Source organism: Gracilinanus agilis, chromosome 6 (genome assembly GCF_016433145.1).
Source record: "Gracilinanus agilis isolate LMUSP501 chromosome 6, AgileGrace, whole genome shotgun sequence".
Classification (NCBI taxonomy): domain Eukaryota; kingdom Metazoa; phylum Chordata; class Mammalia; order Didelphimorphia; family Didelphidae; genus Gracilinanus; species Gracilinanus agilis.
In genome coordinates, this window is record NC_058135.1 from 226,528,371 (window position 1) to 226,551,660 (window position 23,290).

The following is a 23,290-nucleotide window of genomic DNA, read 5'->3' on the forward strand; positions in this document are numbered from 1 at the left end:
TGAGTAGATCCTTGTCAAGGATGTGTCTAACAACCAACTTCAACACAGCCAGCTGATGAATTGAATGATGACAACAAATAGTCACAAACTCCTGTGATACACAAGAACTATCCTTAGAAAAAGATAAACAAGTGTTTAAAATTATTTCTACTTACAAGCATAAAACCCCTCCATCTTTTGATGACTTTTCATTATGAAAAGTACCAAGAAAACATAATGTGCAAACAACTCAAATATCATCTAAGTTACACAGTGGAGTTTAATCAGTGGACAGCATAATCTACACCAATGGAATTACATATCCTTTAATACAGATCCTGTATTAAAGTACAAGTTATGAACTGGAAAAAAAGGGATGTCAGGATAAGACTGCATAGATAATCAAAGCCGGGGGCATGGAAAGTGGCATGCTGGTGATACAGTATATCATTTTGTGGGATTACCTCCAGTCTTCAGGCTTAATTTTTCAGGAGTGATAAAACAAAAACAAAAACTAATAAACTAGAATTGTTCGCAAGCTCAGCTATGAAAAACAAAATTTTAAAATGTTGTTGCTGAATGTAGGCATCATCTCCAATGTTCTCATGAAGTAGAAACTGGGTTTTGCATCTTTAGTTACTTTGTAGCTTTTTTGTCCAAATTTTTTGTACACTGCTATGAAACCTTTAATAACATATTTTTTCAGTCAGCTATTAATCAGACTGACCTAATAATAAACTACAAGAGGCACATCTTAAAAAAAGGCAAGTCTAATGCTTCCCAAGGATTTGTATTTCAGTTTTAGCAAAAAATATATTCCTTGGGGCAACTGGGTGGCTCAGTGGATTGAGAGAGCCAGGTCTAGAGATGGGAGGTCCTGGGTTTAAATCTAGCTTCAGACACTTCCCAGCTGTGTGACCCTGGGCAAGTCACTTAACCCCTATTACCTAACCCTTACCTCTCTTCTCTCTTGAAACTAGTACACAGTATTGATTCTTAGATTGAAGGCAAGGGTTGGGGGGTGGGGTGGGGTATGAATAAATATATATATATATGTTCATATATATTCCTTTTCTTATAGTCACAATAATTTTATATGTAAGTATGAACCTTAATATACTTTCTTATTCTGTTAAAATACTTTCTCTCAATAATATTGCAGTCAAGAGGTAAATTAGATCACTTTGTTCATATGTTATGCCATTTATTTTGTCTTTTATTATACCTTTAAAAGCCAGGAGTATGTTTTATTTTCTACTAAAAATAGTGAAAAATCAAATGTTAAGTTTTCAGATGCTCTTGAAAATTGTTTAGATTTCTTGAACACAAAATAATCTCTTTCAAGTTCTGTTAACTAGAGCTTTTTGAATTATACCGTATTTGTTATACCATATCCTCCAGAGAATATTACTTACCTCACTCATAATAGCTTTATGTTTATGTAGCTTAATAATAATGATGATATGCTATCAATATGCAGGGGTTTTTTAAACGTGGTTCAACTTTCAGGTGTTCTTGTAAATTGCATATTATTTTTATTTTTCCCTTTATTCCCTACTTGAGAATCCTAATGCTATTTTAGGGTTTTTGTTTTTTAATGTAGAATTTTAATGTAGGAACTAATAAGATGGAAAGTATGATGGGATAAGCCTCAACTTTTTAAAATTGACAATGATGATATTTCTAATTTTTTTTCTGTTGGATGAGTAAAAGAAAAAATTTTAAACTCAAAAAGTAGTGAGGTTCATCTAATTTCTGCTGCTTCCTTTCTTCCATTCTGTGTATATACTCTTCATTTCACTCCCCAATCATGAGAAAAAGTTAAGTTCCAACTACTCTTTTCTAAATTCTAGCGTATTCCTGCTGCCCTCCCTTCTCTTTCCTCTTTAAATTCTCATAACAGAACCAATACACCCCACCAAGTCTTATGTTTTTCTTAATTGACTCCCCCAATACCCTTTGAAGACATTAAGGTACTGAAGGGGGCACATGTTTCTTTGCTCCCTATTAGAATATTAACTGTATCATCATATAGCCCTTTTAATTACTTAAATTTAGCCTTTTAGTTTCTCTTGAGTCTTGTATCTGCATTTCAGAGTTCTATTGAGCTCTATTCTTTTTATCAGGAATTCTTGAATGTTCTCTATTCTATTAATGATAAAATTTTTCCCCTATAGAAAAAATTCAATTTTGCAGAGTAAATTATTCTTATTTTTAAACCAATCTTTTACCTTTTGGAATGTTGTATTCCAAGAAGCAGCTTAGATGGTGCAGTGAATAGAGAACTGGACCTAGAGTCAGGAAAATTTGAGATTATTTGCCTCAGTTCTTCATCTGTAAAAGGAGGATAATACTTACCTTCCAGTGTTGTGACGATCAAATTAAATAATATTTGTAAATGGTTTTACACAGGGCCTAGCTATTATTGTTATTGTTAGCTCCTTTGGTTTACACTATGAACTGAGAGGTCTTGGGTGATCCTGACTGTGACTTCTTAGTGCTTGAATTCTTTTTTGGCTGTTCATAGATTTAGCTTTTTATTACATAAGAACTCTGGTTTTTCTTTTGCTATTTTGATATTTAATTTGATAGACATTTCATTTTGAGGATTTCTTTTAGAAAGTGATTAGTGGATTCTCATTTTTCTACTTTGTCCTCTGGTTCTAATATATTCATAATTTTTAAAAATATAGAACCCAGACTTTGAAAAAATTAATTGTTTTTAAAGAGTCTTATTTTTAAATTATGATTTCTAGGTCAGCTTTTTTATGGCAGCAAGATATGTTATCTATCCTAATTTTCCAGTTTTTTGCTTTTGTTGTAATAGTCTTGCTTTCTTATGAAGTCATTGATTTCTGTTTAGTCTGTTCTACTTTTCATTACTTAGTTAAAGTTTATATCACTTCCTTTTCTAAGCTATTTATATTTTTAGCTCTTTCCTCCAAATTTTTTTTCTTTTTTTTTTTCTTGCCTCATTTCTTCTGGGTATCCACAGAGTCCCTGTAAAAAAACTCATTTTTTCCTTTGAGTCTTTGCAGTTGTTATGAAGTTAGTCTGTCCTCTTAGATTTGAATTTTGATTATCTCTGAATCTATTCTAATTCATTAGTGTTCTATATCTTCCTATATTTACTTATTTCCCCAGCCTTAGTTGCTGAATTGAGGCTTTGTGGCAGAGCCAGGCTTAGCCTCCTTTAACACTTTTAGGTATAATGGTCAAGCCCTATTTATTTAGTCTCTGCTTGAGTTCTTGCATTTATCTCCAACTCCCAGACTTAGTTTCCTCTAGAATTCTGAGGTTCAGATTGATGTGTCTCAGGATAGAGTAATAAGGACCTCAGAACCTATGGGTCTGGGGTGTCCCAGAACTGGTTGCTATTCATTCACTTCTCATTCACTTTACAGGGCCCTACAGTGGGTTTCTGACCACCCCCAGGGCTCTCATGGGGCTTGTCCATTCATTCTTGTCTTTAGCCTATCACTGAAAGCTTCTGTTTTGTTTGGCACTGGCTTATCTGGCAGCCCCCTCTCCTATTTTCTATGGGTTTCTGGCTGACTTTTTATGTACTTCTGAAGTAGAATTTGCTTTGTATCTCATTGGAATTCTTGATTATTATTCAATGCAGTACAAATTTTAGCTATTTGCTAAATATAGGAGCTGGAATGTCTGCCTCTGTTCAGGCAGGCTTGGCTGACCATCACTCTTATAAGGGAATGAGCTTGAAGTCATACTTCCTCATACCGTATTGTCTCCTCTGGTAGGAAACTCTTTGAGGGCAAGGACTGGTTTCATTCTTTTTTTGTCTTTATAATTCCAGCACCTTAGGCACCTAGTGACTCAAATAAAGAATCAGAGAGATATGGCTGGACAGAAGTTCATATAAAAATATCTAAGGGCTTTATTGGACTGCAAGTTTAATATGAGCTAACAGTTTGACATGGTAACAAAAAAAAACCACAAAGTTGATCTTAAATGTATTAATATAAGCTTGCTTTCTGAAGCAATGGAGGTGGTAGTTCTGTCATCTTCTGCTTTGGCCAAACCTAGCAGCAGTATTATGTCCAATTCAGGATGATACTTTATAGCAGGGACTTTTGGTAAATTAGTACGCAACTGAAGGGGAGGTAAAAAGAACTAAGTAATTCACAAATGGGGAGTGATTGAAAGAAATGAAGATGTTTAGCTTGGAGAAGATTTGGTAGAGTCTAGGGACAGGGTAGTTCATTATAGCTGTCTTCAAATATCAAAGAGACTGTCACACAGAAGAATTAGGCTTATTCTGCTAGATCCCAAAAGAGATAGAAGGAATAGAGGCTGCAGAGAGGTAGATTACATTCACCTCAATAGAAAAAAAGCTACCCAATCATGGAAGGTATTAACTGATGAGTGAATTGATTTCCTGACATTGGAGGTCTTTTAAGAAGAGGCTGGTCATCCAGCCTGTTGGGAGTGTCATAGACTACCCTTTTTTTGTGGAATCAGAACAAAAAACAGTTTCCCCTTCCATATACTTCCTCAGGAAGGAAGAACTCACGTGTCCTATTTGGAGGAACAGTCTCAATCTGTTAGTCTATTTTCTGTAATATTGCTTCTAACACAAACAGATGGAAAGAACTGAGCTGTTGGCATTGAGAAAAGTGCTGGCAGTATCCCAGAGTAGCTGTGTAATATTTTCGATACCTTTTTCAGAATCCATTACTAAGAGTGGGCCACAGAGTGAGGACTGGATTACACTGAGGCCTTGGGCTATGTCACCTGGACTGACATGCTTAACCATGTAAACTCTGTTGTATTTTACCCCACTAAGTATCCTGTTGTCAGTTTTAAAGATCTAGAAAAGAACTTACCTCCTTTTGATTTCTGGTTTCCATGTATATTTGCTGCCTCCTTGTGTCTATCTAAAAATGACAGTGGTATTTTCTTCCTAGAAGTAACACTGATTAAGTTTAGCTTAGTGTTGTGTGTTTTTAAACCTATTCTTACAGTCACATTGTGGATTTTCAGTAATTGGTGATGATCTTCCAGGATATGAGTCTGAATTAGGTGCTGTCTCCCTGAGTGGGCGTCCCTTTGCTTCTTCAGTGGCATAGTGTTCCAACCTTCTAAGCCGCTCAGTGTATTCAGGACCTCAGGCTCTTGTTCCATATCTATTCGTTGCAGTGGTAGTTTTTTCCCCTTTTATTGCCCTAGTTTTTAGCAAAGATGATGTTAATAAACAGGTACCCTACATCCTCACTTAGAAACCAAGTTCCTGTTTCTCTTTCTGACACATCATGAAATCCACAAAATAATACTCCCAACCGACATAAAGCATGTTACAGTTTGCAGAGTACTTCACATGCGTTATTTCATATGATCCTTAAAACAATCTTGTACAATAAGTATTCTAGGTATTATCCTCATTTTACATATGAGGAAATTGAGGCTCAGAGACATCTATTAAGTGATTTGTCCTTGACAAAACACCCAGTAAGTATCATAGGAATATTGAACCCAGATCCTTCCTATCATACTACCTTTCTACTCCTAGAGTAGCAGACCAAGAAATGACTAGAATTCAGAATGTCAAAGTTCGAAGGAATCTTAGAAATCAACTGTCCCAAATAGGCCCAGGAGGGGAAGGTGTAGTCTTAGACAAGTAATTCACCCGATAGAGCCCAGATATGTGTGTCTCTTCTGAGTCTACAGGTTCACTAGATGAATATAACACATTAAAATAAGTTTGGGAAGTCTGTTGGTTTGAATTTAAAGGAGTGAGAGATCACATTAGTGGGATGGAAAAAATTGGTGAAATGAGAAAATCAAGAGATCCCAGAATTTAAAAGGACCCCAGAAATCTAGTCCCTGAGCAAGCAGTCCCTATCACGACATACATAACAATTGGTTGACCATCTTTTGCTCGAACTTTCTGATAATGAGTAAATTCACTGGCTCCTAGGATACCCCATTTCCACTCTTAGACGGCTGTGATGGTTAGAAAACTTTTCTAAAGTTCATCTAAAACCAGCCTCTTCAACTTGCACCTGCTGTACCTAGTTCTGCTAAGATTTAGAGCTAGAATAGATCTCAGAGGTCATATACTCAAACCTTATAGGCAAGGAAACAGAGGCCCGATGAGATTACTTGACTTGCCCCAAATCACATATGTAAAAAGTAACAGAATTAGAATTCAAATCCAAGCCTTAAAGATAGTGATCATGTGCCCCCAAAGTCATTCAAAACATGGACTTTTAGGGGGCAGCTGGGTGGCTGAGTGGATTGAGAGCCAGGCCTAGAGATAGGAGGTCCAATGTTCAAATTTGACCTCAGACATTTCTTAGTTGTGTGACTGTGGGAAAGTCACTTAGCCCCCAATTGCCTAGACCTTACCACTCTTCTGCCTTGGAACCAATACAGTATTGATTCTAAGATGGAAGGTAAAAGTTTTTTTTAATGGACTTTTAGCAGAAGATGTTAAGCACGTGCCTTAAAGCATAGTCTTAATTAATAAATTACTGTTTTCCATATTGCTTGGGCTAATTTTTTCAGCAATTAAGATGTAGGTACTAAAGAAGTTAATGGGTATAGACTTGATCCCCATTGCAAGCAAGTAATTCCTGACACAGAAAGTTATTTTCTCAAGTCACCAGTCCCTTGCCTCACCATGTCACAAACCTATGTCATTTAACATAAAGAGAATTGGTTGAGAATAGTTTCATGTTGATCTGACTCCTCTCCAAGAAAATCAGCACTTTTATGCATTCACATTGACAGAAAGTTGAGTGTTGTCTGGGTATTCAATGAATCTGTCAACATATTGTACTGTTCTTTACAAAGGAATAACAATAAATGTTAACTTTCTAACTATTTAAATTTTTAAAAAACACATAAAATGCCAGTTTTATTTTTGCTTTAAAATAAATTAGCATCTATAAACAGGGTCAGTCTTTTCCTACATCACCCAGCAGAAGTGAACTTCATACTTTGGTTTACCTCCCTCATCCACAGTAGCTGTTAGAACCATCATGTGTCCTGCATGTGTCTGAGAGACCAAAATCAGTGTTTGTCTTGGGATTTTGAGAGAATTGAGTTTAAGAAAATTAAAACTGCATTTTACTTTGTAAAAATTAATGTGGGTGATTCGTGCCCTTGTCATTTTTCTATATTTATTAAACTTAGTTACCTTTTCCTTCCATGATCTCTCCTTGATGCTCTAAAGTGTTTTCTGATACTGTAGTTTAATATTTACTTTTGGCAGTATCACCTGTTTATTTACCATGCTTTTCTCCAAATGTTTTTTCTTTCATCTAAGTTATTAGTGGCCATTCTGATAGAAGTGGCAAGTTGGGGAATCAATCAAAGTCCTCCAGGATTGCTTTCTTCCATGGAGAAGGCTGTCACCTTATGGTGAGGCCAGGAACCTTCCCTCCTTGCTTTGCCCTTCATGCTTCCCAATACCTTAAGTAGTTTGGAGGGCAGCTAGATAGCATAGGGGATAAAGAGCCAAGCCTGGAGTTGGGAGGACCTGGTTCAAATCTGGTCTCAGACACTTCTTAGCTATGTGACCTTCAGCAAGTCACTTAATCCCAGTTGCCTAGCACTTGTTGCTCTTCTGTCTTAGAATCGATAAAGGTTTTAAAAAAGAAGCAGCAGCAGCAGCAGTGGAGCAATAAAGTGGCTTCATCTTCCTCTGGAAAGTGGAAGTGGATGACACATTAGTAGAGCCCTGGAAGAACTGAGTGGGGCTTATTCAGGGAGGGGCTACACAAAATGGCCTAAGAGTCTGTGATTTTAATTCCCCACCATTCTGGACAGGGCTAATAACCTGATACTTTCTTTCCTCTAGTTGTTTCCTCTCTTTGCTGCTTGTGGCTGCTGTGGTTTGGAAGATTAAGCAAAGCTGTTGGGCTTCAAGGCGGAGAGAGGTAAGCCAGAATCATCCCAAAGAAGATCTCTCCTTAAAACACAGGGGGGCTCTTTTGTCCTTTGCTTTTATCTCTCTGTAATAAGTGATATGTTCATGTGGCTTCGATGAAAGTAATGTAGCATTTTCTTTCCCATCAACTGAGAGAGTGGTTCAGGCAAAGTCCTCCATTCCTTATCCTCACATTGCCTCATTCTTGAAGCAGCATCATGTGGTTTTTATTTCTTTCCCTGAGGAGTCAGGAAAGGAGAGTGTTTTTCTATTTTCTCCTCATTCAAGTTCATATTTCTTCTGTTTCTTCCATTTCATGGTCTTGCCTAATACTTCACTATGGGTTTTTATATGCTTTTCCAGCACAATACAAACTCTAGGGGAGCTTGTAGGCCAAGCTGGAAAGGCTTCGAGTACAGGTCTGGTAAACTCTGGATCAGTTGTTTGAAGACTATCCCAAAGTTGGCTACCAGGGATTAGATTTCTTTTTTCAGTTCCAGCAGCTCATAAATGGACTTAGTCCACTGGGGCCCAGAGGGGCTATGATCTTCATCAGTGGAAAGAGTGTCCATTTTGATGAAATAGATGATCCCTGAATATATGTGCTTTAGGGAAAAAGGCAATAAGGAAATATAATTTATATCAGAATAAAAATTCTTAGTGGGCATGGACACAGGCTCCAGCACTAAAGAATGGTGTACTATTGGACTCATGATGAGCCAGAATTAAAACTTGCCACATATCAGTGAGTCCTAGTAAAATAGCATGCAAGAGATTTATAAAAGATTTTTAAAAAAATAAAAGATTTTCAAGCTACCACTCTTCAGGGCTGGCTATAAAGAATTTCTACATTTCCTTCCCAAAGGCATAGGAATGTAGGATCCCTGGCCTTTGCATGGGTGCTTTATCTGCTCTGGACATTTGTTTTATTTTACATGTTTGTTACAAAGTTTTTATTTTCTGTAGGGAAGGGAAGAAAAGTAAATGCTTGACAATTAAAATTTTAATTTAAAATTAGTTTTTAGATCATTATACCTCTGTTGTAAAATGTAAAACTTCAACTGTCTTGCATGTGGTTATTGTGAAGAAAACACACTGTAAACCATAAAACACTCTATAGATAAGTTGTTTTTCTTCTCCTGTCCTCCCTTCCACATCTTCTCTTCCTCCCTCTTCCTTTTTCTTTTCCTTCTTTTCTCTTCCCCTCTTTCTTCTAACCTTCCTTCAACTTCTCCTCCCTCTTCTTCATCATCTTCCTCCTTTTACCCTTCCTCATTTTCATTCTCTCACTCCTTTTTATTCTCAGCAGAACCTGGCACTAGAATTTGTTTTTGAATTCTGATCTTCATAGGAGGCTTTTGAGTTATAGTGAGTATAGACCTGTCCTAGGTCAGAAAGAGCTGAGTTCAGTTATGCCTGTGATACATACCAACAAATCACTTACCTTCTTGGCCCTCCAGGTAGCTCTCTAAAACTAAGTTGTAGGGGACAGCTGGGTGACTCAGTGGATTGAGAGCCAGGCCCAGAGATGGAAGGTCCTGGGTTCAAATATGACCTCAGACACTTCCTATCTGTGTGACCCTGGACAAGTCACTTGACCCCCATTGCCTAGCCCTTACCACTCTTCTGCCTTAGAACCAATACCCAGTATTGAGTCTAAGACAGATGGTAAGGATTTAAAATAAAACTAAGTTACACAACAGTTACCAGCTTACATGGGTAAAGAGGATTTCTTTGTTCAGAATTCCCTTCACCAGTGAAATTATGACTCTGCCCCCTCCTCTCAGTTTCTTTTTGGGGAGAGGGGAGGAAGGGGAACACCATAAAGTCATAAAATTCTTCCTAATATGTAATTGAAAATTTCCCTTGTATTAGCTTAAGTCTCCATCCTCTAGCCTCTAAACATCTGTTCTTTAGCGTCCATCTGTACAGCAGTCTATATGTGCCCCAGTGCTCATCTCATATGACTTGATGACCCTAGTTCCTTTAGTTTTTGCCTATTAGGTCCTAATTTTCAGCCTGAGTGAGATGAGGTTCTTCTCTTGGATTGAATCCTCTTTAGGCCAATAAAGTACATTATTTTATTTTTTTAATTTGTGACCTTCAAAAAAAAAGTGTTTACCTTCAAAGTATGAAATCGTTTCTTTAAAAACATTCAACTTTGAGATGGATAAAATCTGGAAATTTGGCCTCTGAGCTGCTTCTAACAACAAAAATCAAGTTTTTTTTTTCTGGGAACTCACCATTCTAGGAACACTAGTTTGCATGTTTGAAGGAAAAGTAAGAAAGGTTGATGAGGATCTCTCTGTTCCAAGAAAAGGATCTACCTTTACCTCTGGGTAAAGAGGGTTTTCCCACTTCAGAAATAAAGTATTTTCCTGCCTCAGAATTGCCATTCCAACTACTGGATTCTAAGGCATAGTCTTCCATGCCAAGGACAAAACCTTTATCTGTCAAGCAAAGATTTAGAGGGTACTTACTCGGAAGGAGAAAAACAAAAACCTGGGCACCATTTGCAGCTGGGAGAGTATGTATTTCCTACTACTTCTTCCAGGGTTGAGTGCAGCTGGTACAGTGATTTATATATTACATTTATTCAAGGACAAAAAGATGAAATCTGTTCATTGTGTGATGTCTGAAATAGATTCACTTTTGCCAGTGCTTCTAGGGCACTATAAAATGGTCAGCTATAGCTGCTGAGTTTAATGTAGAGTTTCTTGCCCTCTATTTTGTGCCGATGGACAAGGGAAGCAGTTATCTTCATATTTGCCATAAGGAACCACAGATATGATGGATTCAAATAATTATGAGAGAATCTTTCTAATGCAATGAAAAATGAAAAAAGCTAAAGATCAGCCCCCTGGTTAAGCAACAAAACTCAGAAAAAAGACATTAGCTGGGGGCAGCTGGGTAGCTCCATGGATTGAGAGCTAGGCCTAGAGATGGGAGATTCTAGGTTCAAATCTGGCCTCAGTCACTTCCTAGTTGTGTGACCCTGGGCAAGTCACTTAACCCCCATTGCCTACCCCTTACTGCTCTTCTGCCTTGGAACCAATACACAGTATTGATTCTAAGATGAAAGTTAAGGGTTTAAAAAAAAAAAGACATTAACTAATGTTAATACCAACTTGAAAGCGCACATCTTTCTTTTTTAGCAAATAGTTCAGTATGAAAGTTAAGGTTTTGTACACTGTCACTACTAGTTTGCTTACCTTTTTTGTGGAGTTGTGTTTTATGAGGAATTCAGTTGAGTGTATGTTGGAACCTATTTCTTTCCGTAGTAACTGTACCTCCTAATTTTATATCACTCATTGAGCCTTCTCACTAACTTCATGTTATTGATGAAATGTTTGAAGATAGAGGTGAGGCTTTTGCAGAAATTGGTGATGACCAAATTCATTATCTGCTTGCTTTCTAGTACTCATTTTTTTCTCCGGCAATGATAGCTCATTTGAATAAGTCAATGTTTGCAATGTTACCTTCTCATCTCTATCCTTTCTTCTAATTTAATGTTGATTTTTAGCTTTGTTCTTTTGGGTCAGCGTACTACCCTCAGCTGATTCACATATGATTCCCATCAGGAACCTATTCATTTCCTGTCCATTAAGATATAGCTAGTTTCATTTTTTTATGACATGTTTAGTATGCATCATGTCTGGCATTTTCTGTCTCTTTTCTGAAATAAATTATCCATGATATATAGGTATGAATCTTTGGATTAGTGTATAAGTCTTGTTTCTCAGTCCTGATATATAGTTTTCAACCTACTTTTCATTACCTTTGAATTGAAGATACTTAACATCAAAATATATGCTGAAATTTGGAAAACCTCATCAGATTCTTTGTAAAATTTCTCTCTCTACTCATGGTCTACAAGCTTCAGTTGTCTTCATGACAGCGGTTTTGATTATGATCATCAGAAGCACTACAAGATGCAATTTCAATATGTTCCATGTAGCTGTTTCCTGATTCCTTTGATTATACAACTTTTTTGTTTCCCCTCAAATGAAAATCAATAAGCCCTCATTTCTTATAGCTCTTTCACATTTTTTTCTTTTTGTTTGTCAAGAGAATGTCATTGTTGATGAGATTAAGTTCTTCTAGTACTATTTCAGTCCATTGGCCATTGCATGAAAATCTAGTATTTGGAGTACCTATATAGTTAAGTTACAGATGATCTGAAAACTGTTTGATTCTTATCCTTCTCTGCCCCCTTTTTACACCACTGTAGGAACATAAGAGAGTTCCACAGGACTAAGAACTACTTTAAAAAAACCTTTTTTTCTTGGTCTCTTAGCTCGTATTGGCTAAAGAATTCGTTACCCAATAGTCAAGCTAGTGAGAATGAGTTTCTCATTACCTAGCTAAGTTCATCCTCAGACAGACGTGTCCCTTTCTTAGACCACGGACCATACAGGAAGCCTCTTCACCTTCTACTTACCTTCGCCCCTGACTTCCATGTCTCTTCTTGATTACCTTATTGTTGTTTTTTGTTTGTTTGTTTGTTTGTTTGTTTTTTAAACCCTTACCTTCTGTCTTGGAGTCAATACTGTGTATTGACTCCAAGGCAGAAGAGTGGTAGGCAATGGGGGTCAAGTGACTTGCCCAGGGTCACACAGCTGGGAAGTGTCTGAGGCCAGATTTGAACCTAGGACCTCCCATCTCTAGGCCTGGCTCTCAATACACTGAGCTATCCAGCTTCCCCTATTGATTACCCTATTGTTGACATCACTGTCCTCCCATTTAGATATTCTTAAAAGTCTGAGAGGCAGCTTTCTGATAATACTTACCATTTTCTATTATCTTGTTTTACTAATCATCTCCTCCCCTCTTCCATAAGATTCTCAATAGCAGAGATTGTGCTCTCTTTATCTTTGCATCCCCCACAATGCCTTTCATTTAGTAGACATTTGTTAAATATCATATCAATAATGGTGGAAGCACAGGACTTCATATCCAATAATATTTACTCTAATTGAAGTATATTACCATAGATTAAAGGGCAAGACTTGTAGCAGGATCTTTGTATTTAATGGACTTGAGTCCAGGGTCATGGGAGAGGATTTGAGCAGAATATAGAAAAGAGAAGCTGTGAGAGCAGCCAGAAAATCAGACAGCAAACCGTTGTGTGCTTGTGCCCAGCTCCATGTGGGGAATACAAAGAGAGACTGAATAAGAAAGAGAAAGGTAGAAACATGAGCTGCTTGGGGGGGAGGGGGGAAGAGGTAGGTGATGGGGCCTAAATGAAAGTATTTGTGGAATGGGATGAAATAAGGGGATGAATATTCTTAGAGGATTGAATCAGTAGAGGAGAATTGAAGGGACATTTGTAGGAAAGTGTGAGGGGGAGGAGGCCAGAAGGAATGAGTAGAGTGAGGGATAGTGGAAGGACCTTGTTTCACTTAGTTTCTCCCTCTTTGCTTCTATAGTTGCATTTCTAGGGACTAGATTTTTCCTATTTAACAGTACTAGTGTACAATCATATTACGTGGTGCAAAAGAGGATGATTACTGAAATGGTCATTCTTCTTCCCATTGTTCCCTCCACCCCACTGTGCACCAACTTGTTTACTGTCATCCTTATGTTACTTTTTTTTTAAACCCTTACCTTCTGTCTTAGAGTCAATACTGTGTATTGGCTCCAAGGCAGAAGAGTGGTAAGGGAAGGCAATGGGGGTCAAGTGACTTGCCCAGGGTCACACAGCTGGGAAGTGTCTGAGGTCAGATTTGAACCTAGGACCGCCTGGCTCTCAATCCACTGAGCTACCCAGCTGCCCCCACTTATGTTACTTTTAAGTTTTACAGCCATCTTTGGGGCTTCATCCAAAGTCAACCTTAGGACAGACTAATTTCTTTTTAATGCTTTGGTTCAGAGGAAGATAGTTTAATTACCCTGCTGACTGGATCCATACTTTTTATTCTAGGCCTTCTGGAACTACTGTACTGTTAGAGCTACAAAGGCATTTGCTTCAAAACCAAGCAACTCTCACTTGCATCATGGTATTAGAATTTAAGTACTAAAATGTTCTTCCAGCCTTCTTAGAGACTAGGTATACCAGAAGAGCAGATAGTTTCCTGAAATAGGAAGAGTTCTTTTTTCCATGACTTTTCAGACCTTTATTCATGTCAAGTTTATTACTGAAATGTCCATTTCTCAGTACTTGGCAAAGTGTTGTAAATAATTTTATTTAATACGATAACAGCTTTATTTTGGGGGAAGGGGAATTATCACTAATGAGAATTGACCACATTACTTTGGACTCATCTATGAATGTCTATAAGTTTCTCTAAGGATTTTCAGGGGCCAAGGGATTCAAAATAGTAACTAATTAGATCTCCTAAGACTGGTTCTATTTGAATACTGCCTAAAGGGAATTTTCCCAGCAAGGGACTAGTGGTTGAGCCTTGGCCTTTCCCTCAAAGAGGATAGAACAGTAGGATTCAAATGCATTTTCTCTCAGCTCTTGACAAAGTACCCAATGTATGGCTGTGGATGGCATCACTATAGAGATCATTATTAAACCTATTGGAGCTAAAGAAATCACTGCAAGAGAGTATAGAGAGAAAAGAGAAGCCAGAATGGAGCTTTGAAGTACCCTCTACTATTTAGGGGCGTGATATGGCTAATCATCCAGCAAAGAAGACAGAGAACACAGTAAGACAGGTAAGAGGAAAGAGCAGTGTTACTGATGTTCAAAGAGGATGTCTATTTCTTGTTAGTGGCTAATGAGAGGAATTAAAGCAGGCAGGCTTGTAAAATGGCAGCAGCAGTAGAGAAGTTAGACCTGATTTTCGCATCTTGGCTCTGCCATCTACTAGAAGTGATTCCTGCTCTTTCTACGGTGCTTAAAGGCCTGCACAATGCCTTTCTCACACCAATAATCAGATTGTTTCTATGTCATTCCTATTTTATAGATAGAAGCAACTAAGGCCCAACAAGGGTTAAGTAAATTGCTTAGAATGTCATAAGGAGGTTGGGGGGATTCAGACCCATTCCTCTATTATACCACACTACCTCTTACCAGATCTCTTGTAACCTTAGACAGCTTTCCTTTTGGTTTCAAACATAAGATACTAATTGGAGTTACTTTGTGGCTAAGGAATAAATGCCAGACAGTGCTTAGAGCCAATTTGGGGACATTTAATAGTTTAACAACAAATGTCACTGTTAATCAGTTATCTATCCTTTGGAGGTGAACACCTTGGAGTACACATAAACCTGAAGGAGACCTTCGGTATCCAGAATGGGCATTAGCTTGTTTTGTTGCCTTTGATGGACAGAAATCTGGCTAGGTTTTCATTTTCGTGGTTTTTCATTCCGTTTCTGATTTTGACATATTGTCTATATTCAGCATCATCAAATTGTGCTGACTTTTACATGTAAAACTTTTATGCCTTTCTTAGTGTCTTATTTTTGCAGGTGGTTAGAAAATACTGTTGGAAAGTATTTTTTTCCCCAATAGTTTGTGGCTAGGTCCTTCATCATCCCTGTCCTGGCACCTAGAACCTTGCTTGCCAGATATACCCCATTTCCCATGTGCCTGTCTGGACATAGATTTGTCCAACATAAATACTGTCAGAACTTCACTTTTACTTCCTTAGAGAGTATCAGACAGAGACATATATGAGAGTATTTCAGGGGGAAAGTGGTCTAATCAAACACTGTCTATCTCTCATTGTCAGAGATTCAGTATGGTAAAATGGAAAGTGTTGCAGTTGGAAAAGGATAACTGGCTTCAGTATTTGTATCTTTGTGACATTTGAACAAGTCACTCCACTTCATCCAACTTAAGTATTATTTCTTTCACAAAGCCCTTCTTAACCCCCAGATGAAAACAATCTCAGATTTTTCTAAAACATTTTGTTTGGATTTCTCTTTTACCTTTATCACATCTTATCATGTGTCATGTTATCATCTCTCCTTTCCATTTTCTTTTGATTTTCTTTTGTGAGCTTTTGAACCTCCTTTTTCATTTGATCAATTCTACTTTTTTATAGAACTCTTCTCTTCATTGAATTTTTGTGCTTTTTTTCCCCATTTAGCTAATTCTACTTTTTTACTTTCATTTTTCTTCCCCATTTTTCTTCTGCCTCTCTTATTTGGTTTTTGAATTCTTTTTTGAGCTCTTCCAAAACCTGAGACCAATTCCCACTTTCCTTTGAAGTTTGTGTATGGCTGCTTTGTTCTCACTGCCTCCTTCTGTGCCTTGCTTTTCTTCGGGGCCACAAAAATTTTCTATGGTTAGGATTTGTGAGTTTTTTGTTTTTGCTTTTGTCTCTTTGTTGAATGAATAAGCATTTATCCAATTCTTACTAGTTGCCAGAGACAGTGAATACTAAGAATCCAGACATAAAAGTATGACAACCCCTGCCCTCAATAAATCTCCATTCTAATAAGGGGAAACAACACACATAATAACCAAGAAAAGGAGTTTGGGGTTAGGGAGCCAAAAAGATGAAGATCCATAGGGCAGCTAGTGGAAATATCCTTTCCACAAGCAATTGGCTGAATATACACTATTCCTGTACATATGCCACATTCCAGCCAAACTGGTCTCTTTGCAGAGTCTCATTTCTTCTAAGTCTCATCTCCATTGTGACCTCTGACAATAAAATTCTCCTGATTTCCTTAGTCCTAGAGTTCCTTTGGCTGCCACTCTGTGATGATTTTGTATTTCTTTTATCAACATTCATCATTTGTTGAATGTTCTATGCCAAAGCACTATGCTAAGTGCTGGGGTTACAAAGAAAGTAGAACATAGTTCTTGCCCTCAAGGAGTTCACATTCTAATGGGGACATCAAAATGTAAAACAATACCACATGCTAGATATATACTGTAAGTGAAAGGGAATTTCAGATAACCAGCATTGAAGGGATTAGGGGGACACTAAGAAAGAGTTTCTTCCAAAGGTAGGATTAAAGTGGAGTCTTGAAAGGAACCTAAGAAGAGATGAAGCTGATGAGGAAGAGAATTCCAGGCATGGGAGGCAGCCAGTGAAAAGGCAAAGAGTCAGGAAATAGAATGAGGAGGCCAGTGGTTCTGGGTCCTAACATCCATTGAGGGAAGGAAAATAGAAGAAGAATGGAAAAATAGGAAAGGGATGAATTGAGAACAGCTTTAAAAACCAGAGCCTTTTTATTTTTGATCCTGGAGGTAATAAAAATCCATCAGAATTTGAATAGCAGGCTGATGTGGTCAACCCTGAACTTTAAGATCACTTTGGCAGCTGAATGGAGAATCGATTGGAGTGGAGAGAAACTTAAAACAGGGAGACTAACCAGAAGAATACTGCTGTAGTCCAGGCATGAGGGGTTGTGAACCTTCACTCTCTAGGTGTGACTCTGTGAGTAGAGAGAAGAGACCATATAGGAGAGATGTCATGAAGGTTGAAAGGACAAAATTTGGCAACAGATTGGATGTATACAGTTTGCGTGAGTGAAGAATCCAGGATGGCACTAATGTTGTGAGGCTGAGTGGGGAAATGGTCGTATCCACTGAATAATAGGGAAGTTTATAAGGGAGGGGACTGTTTTTGACATATTGATTTAGAGATGACCACTGGAGGTTAGCAGAAGGGTTAGGAGTGGAAAAATAGATCTGAGAATTATCTGCAGAGCGATTCCCATGGGTTCAAATCCCAGCTCAACTAACTTTTATTGGTATGATATGGAGCAAATGAGCTCCCCTCTCTGAGCCTCACCTTCCCCATCAATCTAACATTTAGATTAGGTAATGTCTAAGGTCTTACCAAAAATTCTATCAACACTCAAGGTCTTTGTTCTATTACTCTGTCTCTCCTTTATAAAAGTTTTATTGATGGATGACGAGGGTGGGGAGCAGGTTAATACATTCTTTTCCTCAAGAACCCTCCTTTGTATCAAAAGAAAAACAATTAAGCAAAAGTATTTGATGAGCCACCATCTCTCTCAGCATTTCAAAATTCAGCATCCTTTATCTCCTTCTACCCTCCCCATCAGAAGGAGGGAAGTATGTGTTTCATCAATGTTCTCTGGAACCAAAATTGGTCACTGCATTTAATTTGAGTTCTACTGCCTTTTAGCAATATTTTATATGAGTTAGCACAAATGTTCCTCATGTTTCTCTGATTATCTCATTTACCATTTCTTTCAACATGGTATTTTATTACATTCACTTATCACAGTTTGTTCAGCTATTCCCAAATTGACAGATAACTCTATTTCTAATTTTTTTGCTCCCACAAAAAGTGCTACTATTATGACTATTTTAGTATATGAGGGGCCTTTCTTTTTGTCTTTGACTTTCTTAGGATATATACCTAGTAATGAGCTCATTGAGTATGAAAAGTCTTTTTTCTCCCATGATTCCAAATTATTTTCCAGAACAGTTGGACCAATTTATAGTTCCACCAACATTGCATTAGTGTGGTTCAGGCTCTTTATAGAGTTCTTTCCAACTTTTTCATTCCCTCTTTCACTAATATAGTTTCTTTGATTCTGATGCTATTTTGGCAAAGAGGAAATCCACCACTGAGCTAACAGTGTTTTCTCTTAGCCTAGGTTATCAAATCTGGAGATAACTTCCTTAGACCTTTTCTCTGCCATCAATTAGCTTTTTACCAAGCAAATTAAAATGTTATTCATTAAATCATGTCTTTAAACCATACTTGGCTGAAATTTCTTTGTCTTTCATTTGTTCTCATTTGTCTTCTACCCATGCCACCACCTCTGCTTCCATCCTTAATTTTGGAGACAGTATTCATACAACTGTTGTGTTTATTTCTTTATTAGCAACTTCTTCGTGAGATGCAACAGATGGCCAGTCGTCCCTTTGCTTCCATCAATGTTGCCTTGGAAACAGATGAAGAACCACCTGATCTTATTGGAGGAAGCATAAAGGTGAGAGGGCATCTTAGAGAGTAGACCCTGGGTTACTTTATCTGCATGATCTCTTACTCCTCTGGCCCTAGGGAAAGCCTAAAACAGGGAATATCAATATTGCAATATTTCTTTATCTCCTTTTCCTCTAAGTCAAAATACAGAAAATATAAGGTCTTGTTTTGCCTTAATTTCCATTATTCCAGAGTGTGCAGTTAAATCTTGGGTTCTATTGATTTTAAAAGAATAAACTATTTGGTTTTTCACTTGCATTCTGAAAGACTACAGCTTAATACTGCAGAACGTTTGCTTGGAAATAGCTGTGGGTGTTGCTAATAGAAACCATTTCTGTTCATGATCATAATTTTTGAGGTCTGGAAAGGAGAAGAATAGTAATTCGCTATGTCTTCTGTGAAGAGATAGATATTTTCCACACCAAAAAATGGTTATGAAAAACAATGTATACAAAGAAATGAAATGGAAATTGTAATGCTTCCTTCTCACTTAGTGGAGGTTGAGCTAGACTTCTGTTTAAGATGCACAGGGTTGGGAGGACAGCTGTTCTCTTCAGACAAGTACCCAGAGGGAAAATTGGAGGCACTATAAGACTGAGGCTTGGCTTATTAGGAAAAAAAACCTAGTATGGTCTGTATCGCCAAGAGCTATGTCTATTTGCTACTTCAAAACTCCCTATCACTTTATAGGTTTTCCACTGAAGTAGTAAACACTCAGATGTTATTACCCAACACCATGGCCAAGTCTTCTTAAGGTCCAGATCAAATTACTATTGCTTTTAATTCCTCATTCATATTATGGGAGGAATTGAGTTGAGAAATTAATGGCCACCATTTTGGTGAGTGTCTTTCACATAGATCTGATGACTGGTTTTAAGTCCTGATTAATATAGGATATAGAAGTACCTGGAGACTGCCTTGCAAAGATTAATGAACTGAGAATGTGGAAGAGACTGCAGCAGGAAGTAGGATCATTGTCTTCTTGTATCCGAATAGAAAGAGGGATTAGATTTGTTCTTTTTGACTTCACATAGGAATAATAGAAGTTCCTGACAGTGAGATTTCACCCCCATGTAAGGAAAAATTGCCTAAAACATAGAGCTGTTAAAAATTGGGATGGCCTGTCTTGGGAAGTTAGCTGGTTCCTCATCACTGGAGGTTTTCAAACAAAGACTGAATGACTATTTTATGTGATTGTTATTAAAGGGATTCCTTGTGAGTTGTAGAATAGATTAGGTGAGTTCTGGACTAGACATTTACTAGCTGTGTGACCCTGGACAAATCATTTAACTCTGTTTGATCATCTATAAAATGAGCTGAACAAGGAAATGGCAAATCACTCTAATATCTTTGGAAAGAAAACCCCAAAACAGGTCACAAAGAGTCAAACATGACTGAAAACAACTGAACAACAGCAATCTCTCCATGAATCTACCCTCCCTCTTATTCTTCCTTTTCACCTCTCCCTATTCCCTTCCATTTCCATATTGAAATAAATATATTTCTCCATCAGATTCTCTCTATTTATCTGATGTGTTCCACCATCCTTTAACCAGCTCAGATGAAAGTGAGATTTACATGATGCCCTCTCCCTTCACCCTTTCCACAGATTTCTACTTGCACATCCCTGTTATGCAAGATAATAAATTCTTCCTCTACCTTCTTGTTGGGCCAGGTTCTGTCTGTCATGGGCTGTCATGGCCTTGTATGGCCCGGCCCTGTCTTACTGGATGTCCTATTACTGTGTTATCTAGGTATTACAGGTTATATTTTTCAAGAATCACAGAGATGTCTCTGCCCAGGGAACTTCAAACTTTCATTGGGCACTATGTGATGTGATCAAGGGCTTTATATGATGTCTAATCACCTGGGTTTTCCAGCCTCTAAGCCTTGGTTTGGACTTTGGCAACATAGCTATAGGCTTGGCTTGCTTCTGGTTAAAGTCCAAATAGACAGTGTCTGGCCTTAATTCCAGTCAGCTAATGAGAAGGTTCTGCACATTCAGAGCAATTTCTTTACCCCCCCTTTGTTTGAGGGCTGAGACTAAGATTCTCCTTTCCAGGGTTCAAGAAACACCATGGCCCCTCTACACTGAGACTACAAATTTACCTTTTTCTATGCCATGGACCCCTTAGGCAAACTGAGAAGTCCATGAACCCCTTCTTTGAATCGTATTTTGTTATCTACATTCATAATGGAAGGAAATGCCAAGTTTTATTTAGATTTAGTGAAAATAAAGATGTAAATTTTTCCCCTTAAAAATTCATTGGACCCCTGACCTAGATCTTTTAAGGTCCTTTTCAGATTTAAATTTATGATCCTAGGTAAATTGTTGTGTTTTTTTTCAGTAGAAGAGAGAAACAGTGATCCTGTTATTTAAGATGAAACCTTTTATCATATTTCCACATTTCAGTAAGCAATTTTTAAGATAATCCTCCTTGACCATTTATCCATTCAATAAGTCATTTAACTATTTCTAACTAAATGAATTAACATATTCTACTAGTCACTTAGCAGTACAATTTGTACTATACCATGCTTAGAGCTAGGGCCCCATTACAGAAAACAGCAGTCCTACTGCCCAAAGAAATGAGTAGTTTGGATCATTAGCTAAGGAAAGTTTCCTGAATTTCTTTTAGAAAGCAATTCCTAAACCTGGACTGTACTCTCAGACTCCTTGGCTTTAGAAGTTGAGACAGGTTGGGAAGTGGGGAGTAGAAAAACTAAAAATGACCGAAGAATGGCAAACCACATATTTTCTCCTTGAGTTTTATAAGAGTTCAGGGCAAGCCATTTTCTTTTCTTTTCTTTTCTTTTCTTTTCTTTTCTTTTCTTTTTTTTAATTTTTTAAAGCACAGACTTCTTACTCTTTTTTTTTCAGTTCTGAATTCTCTCCTCACTCCTCCCCCACTCAATAAGAAGGCAAGAAATACAAAACTTATTATAAATATGTATAACCGTGAAAAACAAATTTCCACATTAGCAATGTTTGGGGGAGAAAAAATCAACAAAAGAAAAAAGAAAAAATGTGATTCTATCTGTGCTCTTAGCCCCTCAGTTCTCTATCAGGAAGTAGATAGCATGTTTCATCATGGGTCCTTTAAAATCGTGGTTAGTTATTATATTGATCAGAGTTACTAAGTCTTTAAAAGTTGATTTTATTGCTTTTACTATATAGATTATTCTTGAATTATTCTCTTATTTCTAGTCACTTTGCTTCAATTCATACAATCTTCACAGATTTTTCTGAAATCATTCCTTTTAAATTACCATATTTCTTACAGCACAATAGATTATCATCACCATTCTCCCATTGATGGCATCCACTCAATTTTCAATTCTTTGCCACCACAAAAAAAAAGATCTACTGCAAATATTTTTGTACATATAGTTGTCTTCTTTCTTTGACCACCTTATGATATAGAGTCCAACGTTGAGGAACTTTTTCCCAGTTTGTGTGCCCAGAAGGCAAATTCAAGCTGTCTGTGTGAGAAAGCTGAAGGAGAAAGTGCTTGCTTTGCAGCTGAATGCAAAAAAATGTCCTAGGGTGCTGGCAAGAGGGGGAACAGCTCCCTGAGTGCCAGCTCTGCACATGTGCCACATTTTTGCCAATTTGGATATAGACCCAGTAGCAGTATTTCTAGGTCAAAGGGTATGGACATAGTTCCAAATTGCTTTCCAGAATGATTGAACTAGTTCACAGCCTTACCAATGGTGCATTAGTTTACCTATCTTCCCTCATTCCTTCCTGCATTTGTCATTTTTTCTTGTCATTTTAGCCAATCTGATGGATTTGAGGTACTATCTTAAAGTTGTTTTAATTTGCATGTCTAATTATGGATGATTTAGAGCATTTTAAAAATGACTGTTGATACCTTTTACTTCCTCCTCTGAAAACTGCATATTTATATGCTTTGACCATTTATTGGAGAATGACTCTTATTCTTGTAACTTTGACTCAGTTCCCCCCATGTACCCTGGAATTGAGATCTTTATCAGAGAAAACTGCGGTAAAGATTATTCTTCACTTTTCCTGCTTTTCTTCTATTTTAGTTGTTTTGGTTTTGTTTGTGCAAAAACTTTAGTTTTTACATGTTCAAAATTTCCCTCTTATAAATATCTCATTTGGTCATGAGCTTCTTTACCTATCCATAGATAATAATTTGTTTATGAAAACAACTTTTATATCTAAAACATCCTCCCATTTTTGAGCTTATCTAGTATATGGTGAGAGATGTTAGTCTGTGCCTAATTTCTGCCAGACTAAATTTCCAGTTTTCCCAACAGTGTTTGTTAACATGGTGAATTTTTGCCACAAATAGCTCAAATCTTTGGGTTTGTCAAATAGATGCTAGGTTACATGTAAATTTGCTTCTGTATATTTGTATATATAGTCCATTTCATTGATTAACCTCAGGGCAAGCCATTTTCAGGAGCTCTTTCTCTAAAATTGTGTGGTTCAAAATCAAAACAACCTAATGTTAGCCAGTTCTATCTAGAATGGATTCCCTTTGTATTTATTCATCCATCAGTGTCCTTTATAAAA

General features: G+C 37.4%; 1 protein-coding gene across 1 annotated transcript in view; it reads left to right on the forward strand.

The window, feature by feature from the left end:
- Positions 1-23,290, forward strand: part of ATRN (attractin) — a 250,649-nt gene that overhangs the window by 213,519 nt on the left and 13,840 nt on the right. Inside the window, exons 27-28 of the mRNA XM_044681784.1 lie at positions 7,805-7,883; positions 18,644-18,751. Coding sequence (XP_044537719.1) covers positions 7,805-7,883; positions 18,644-18,751 — 187 coding nt within the window. The remainder of the gene's footprint in view (positions 1-7,804; positions 7,884-18,643; positions 18,752-23,290) is intronic.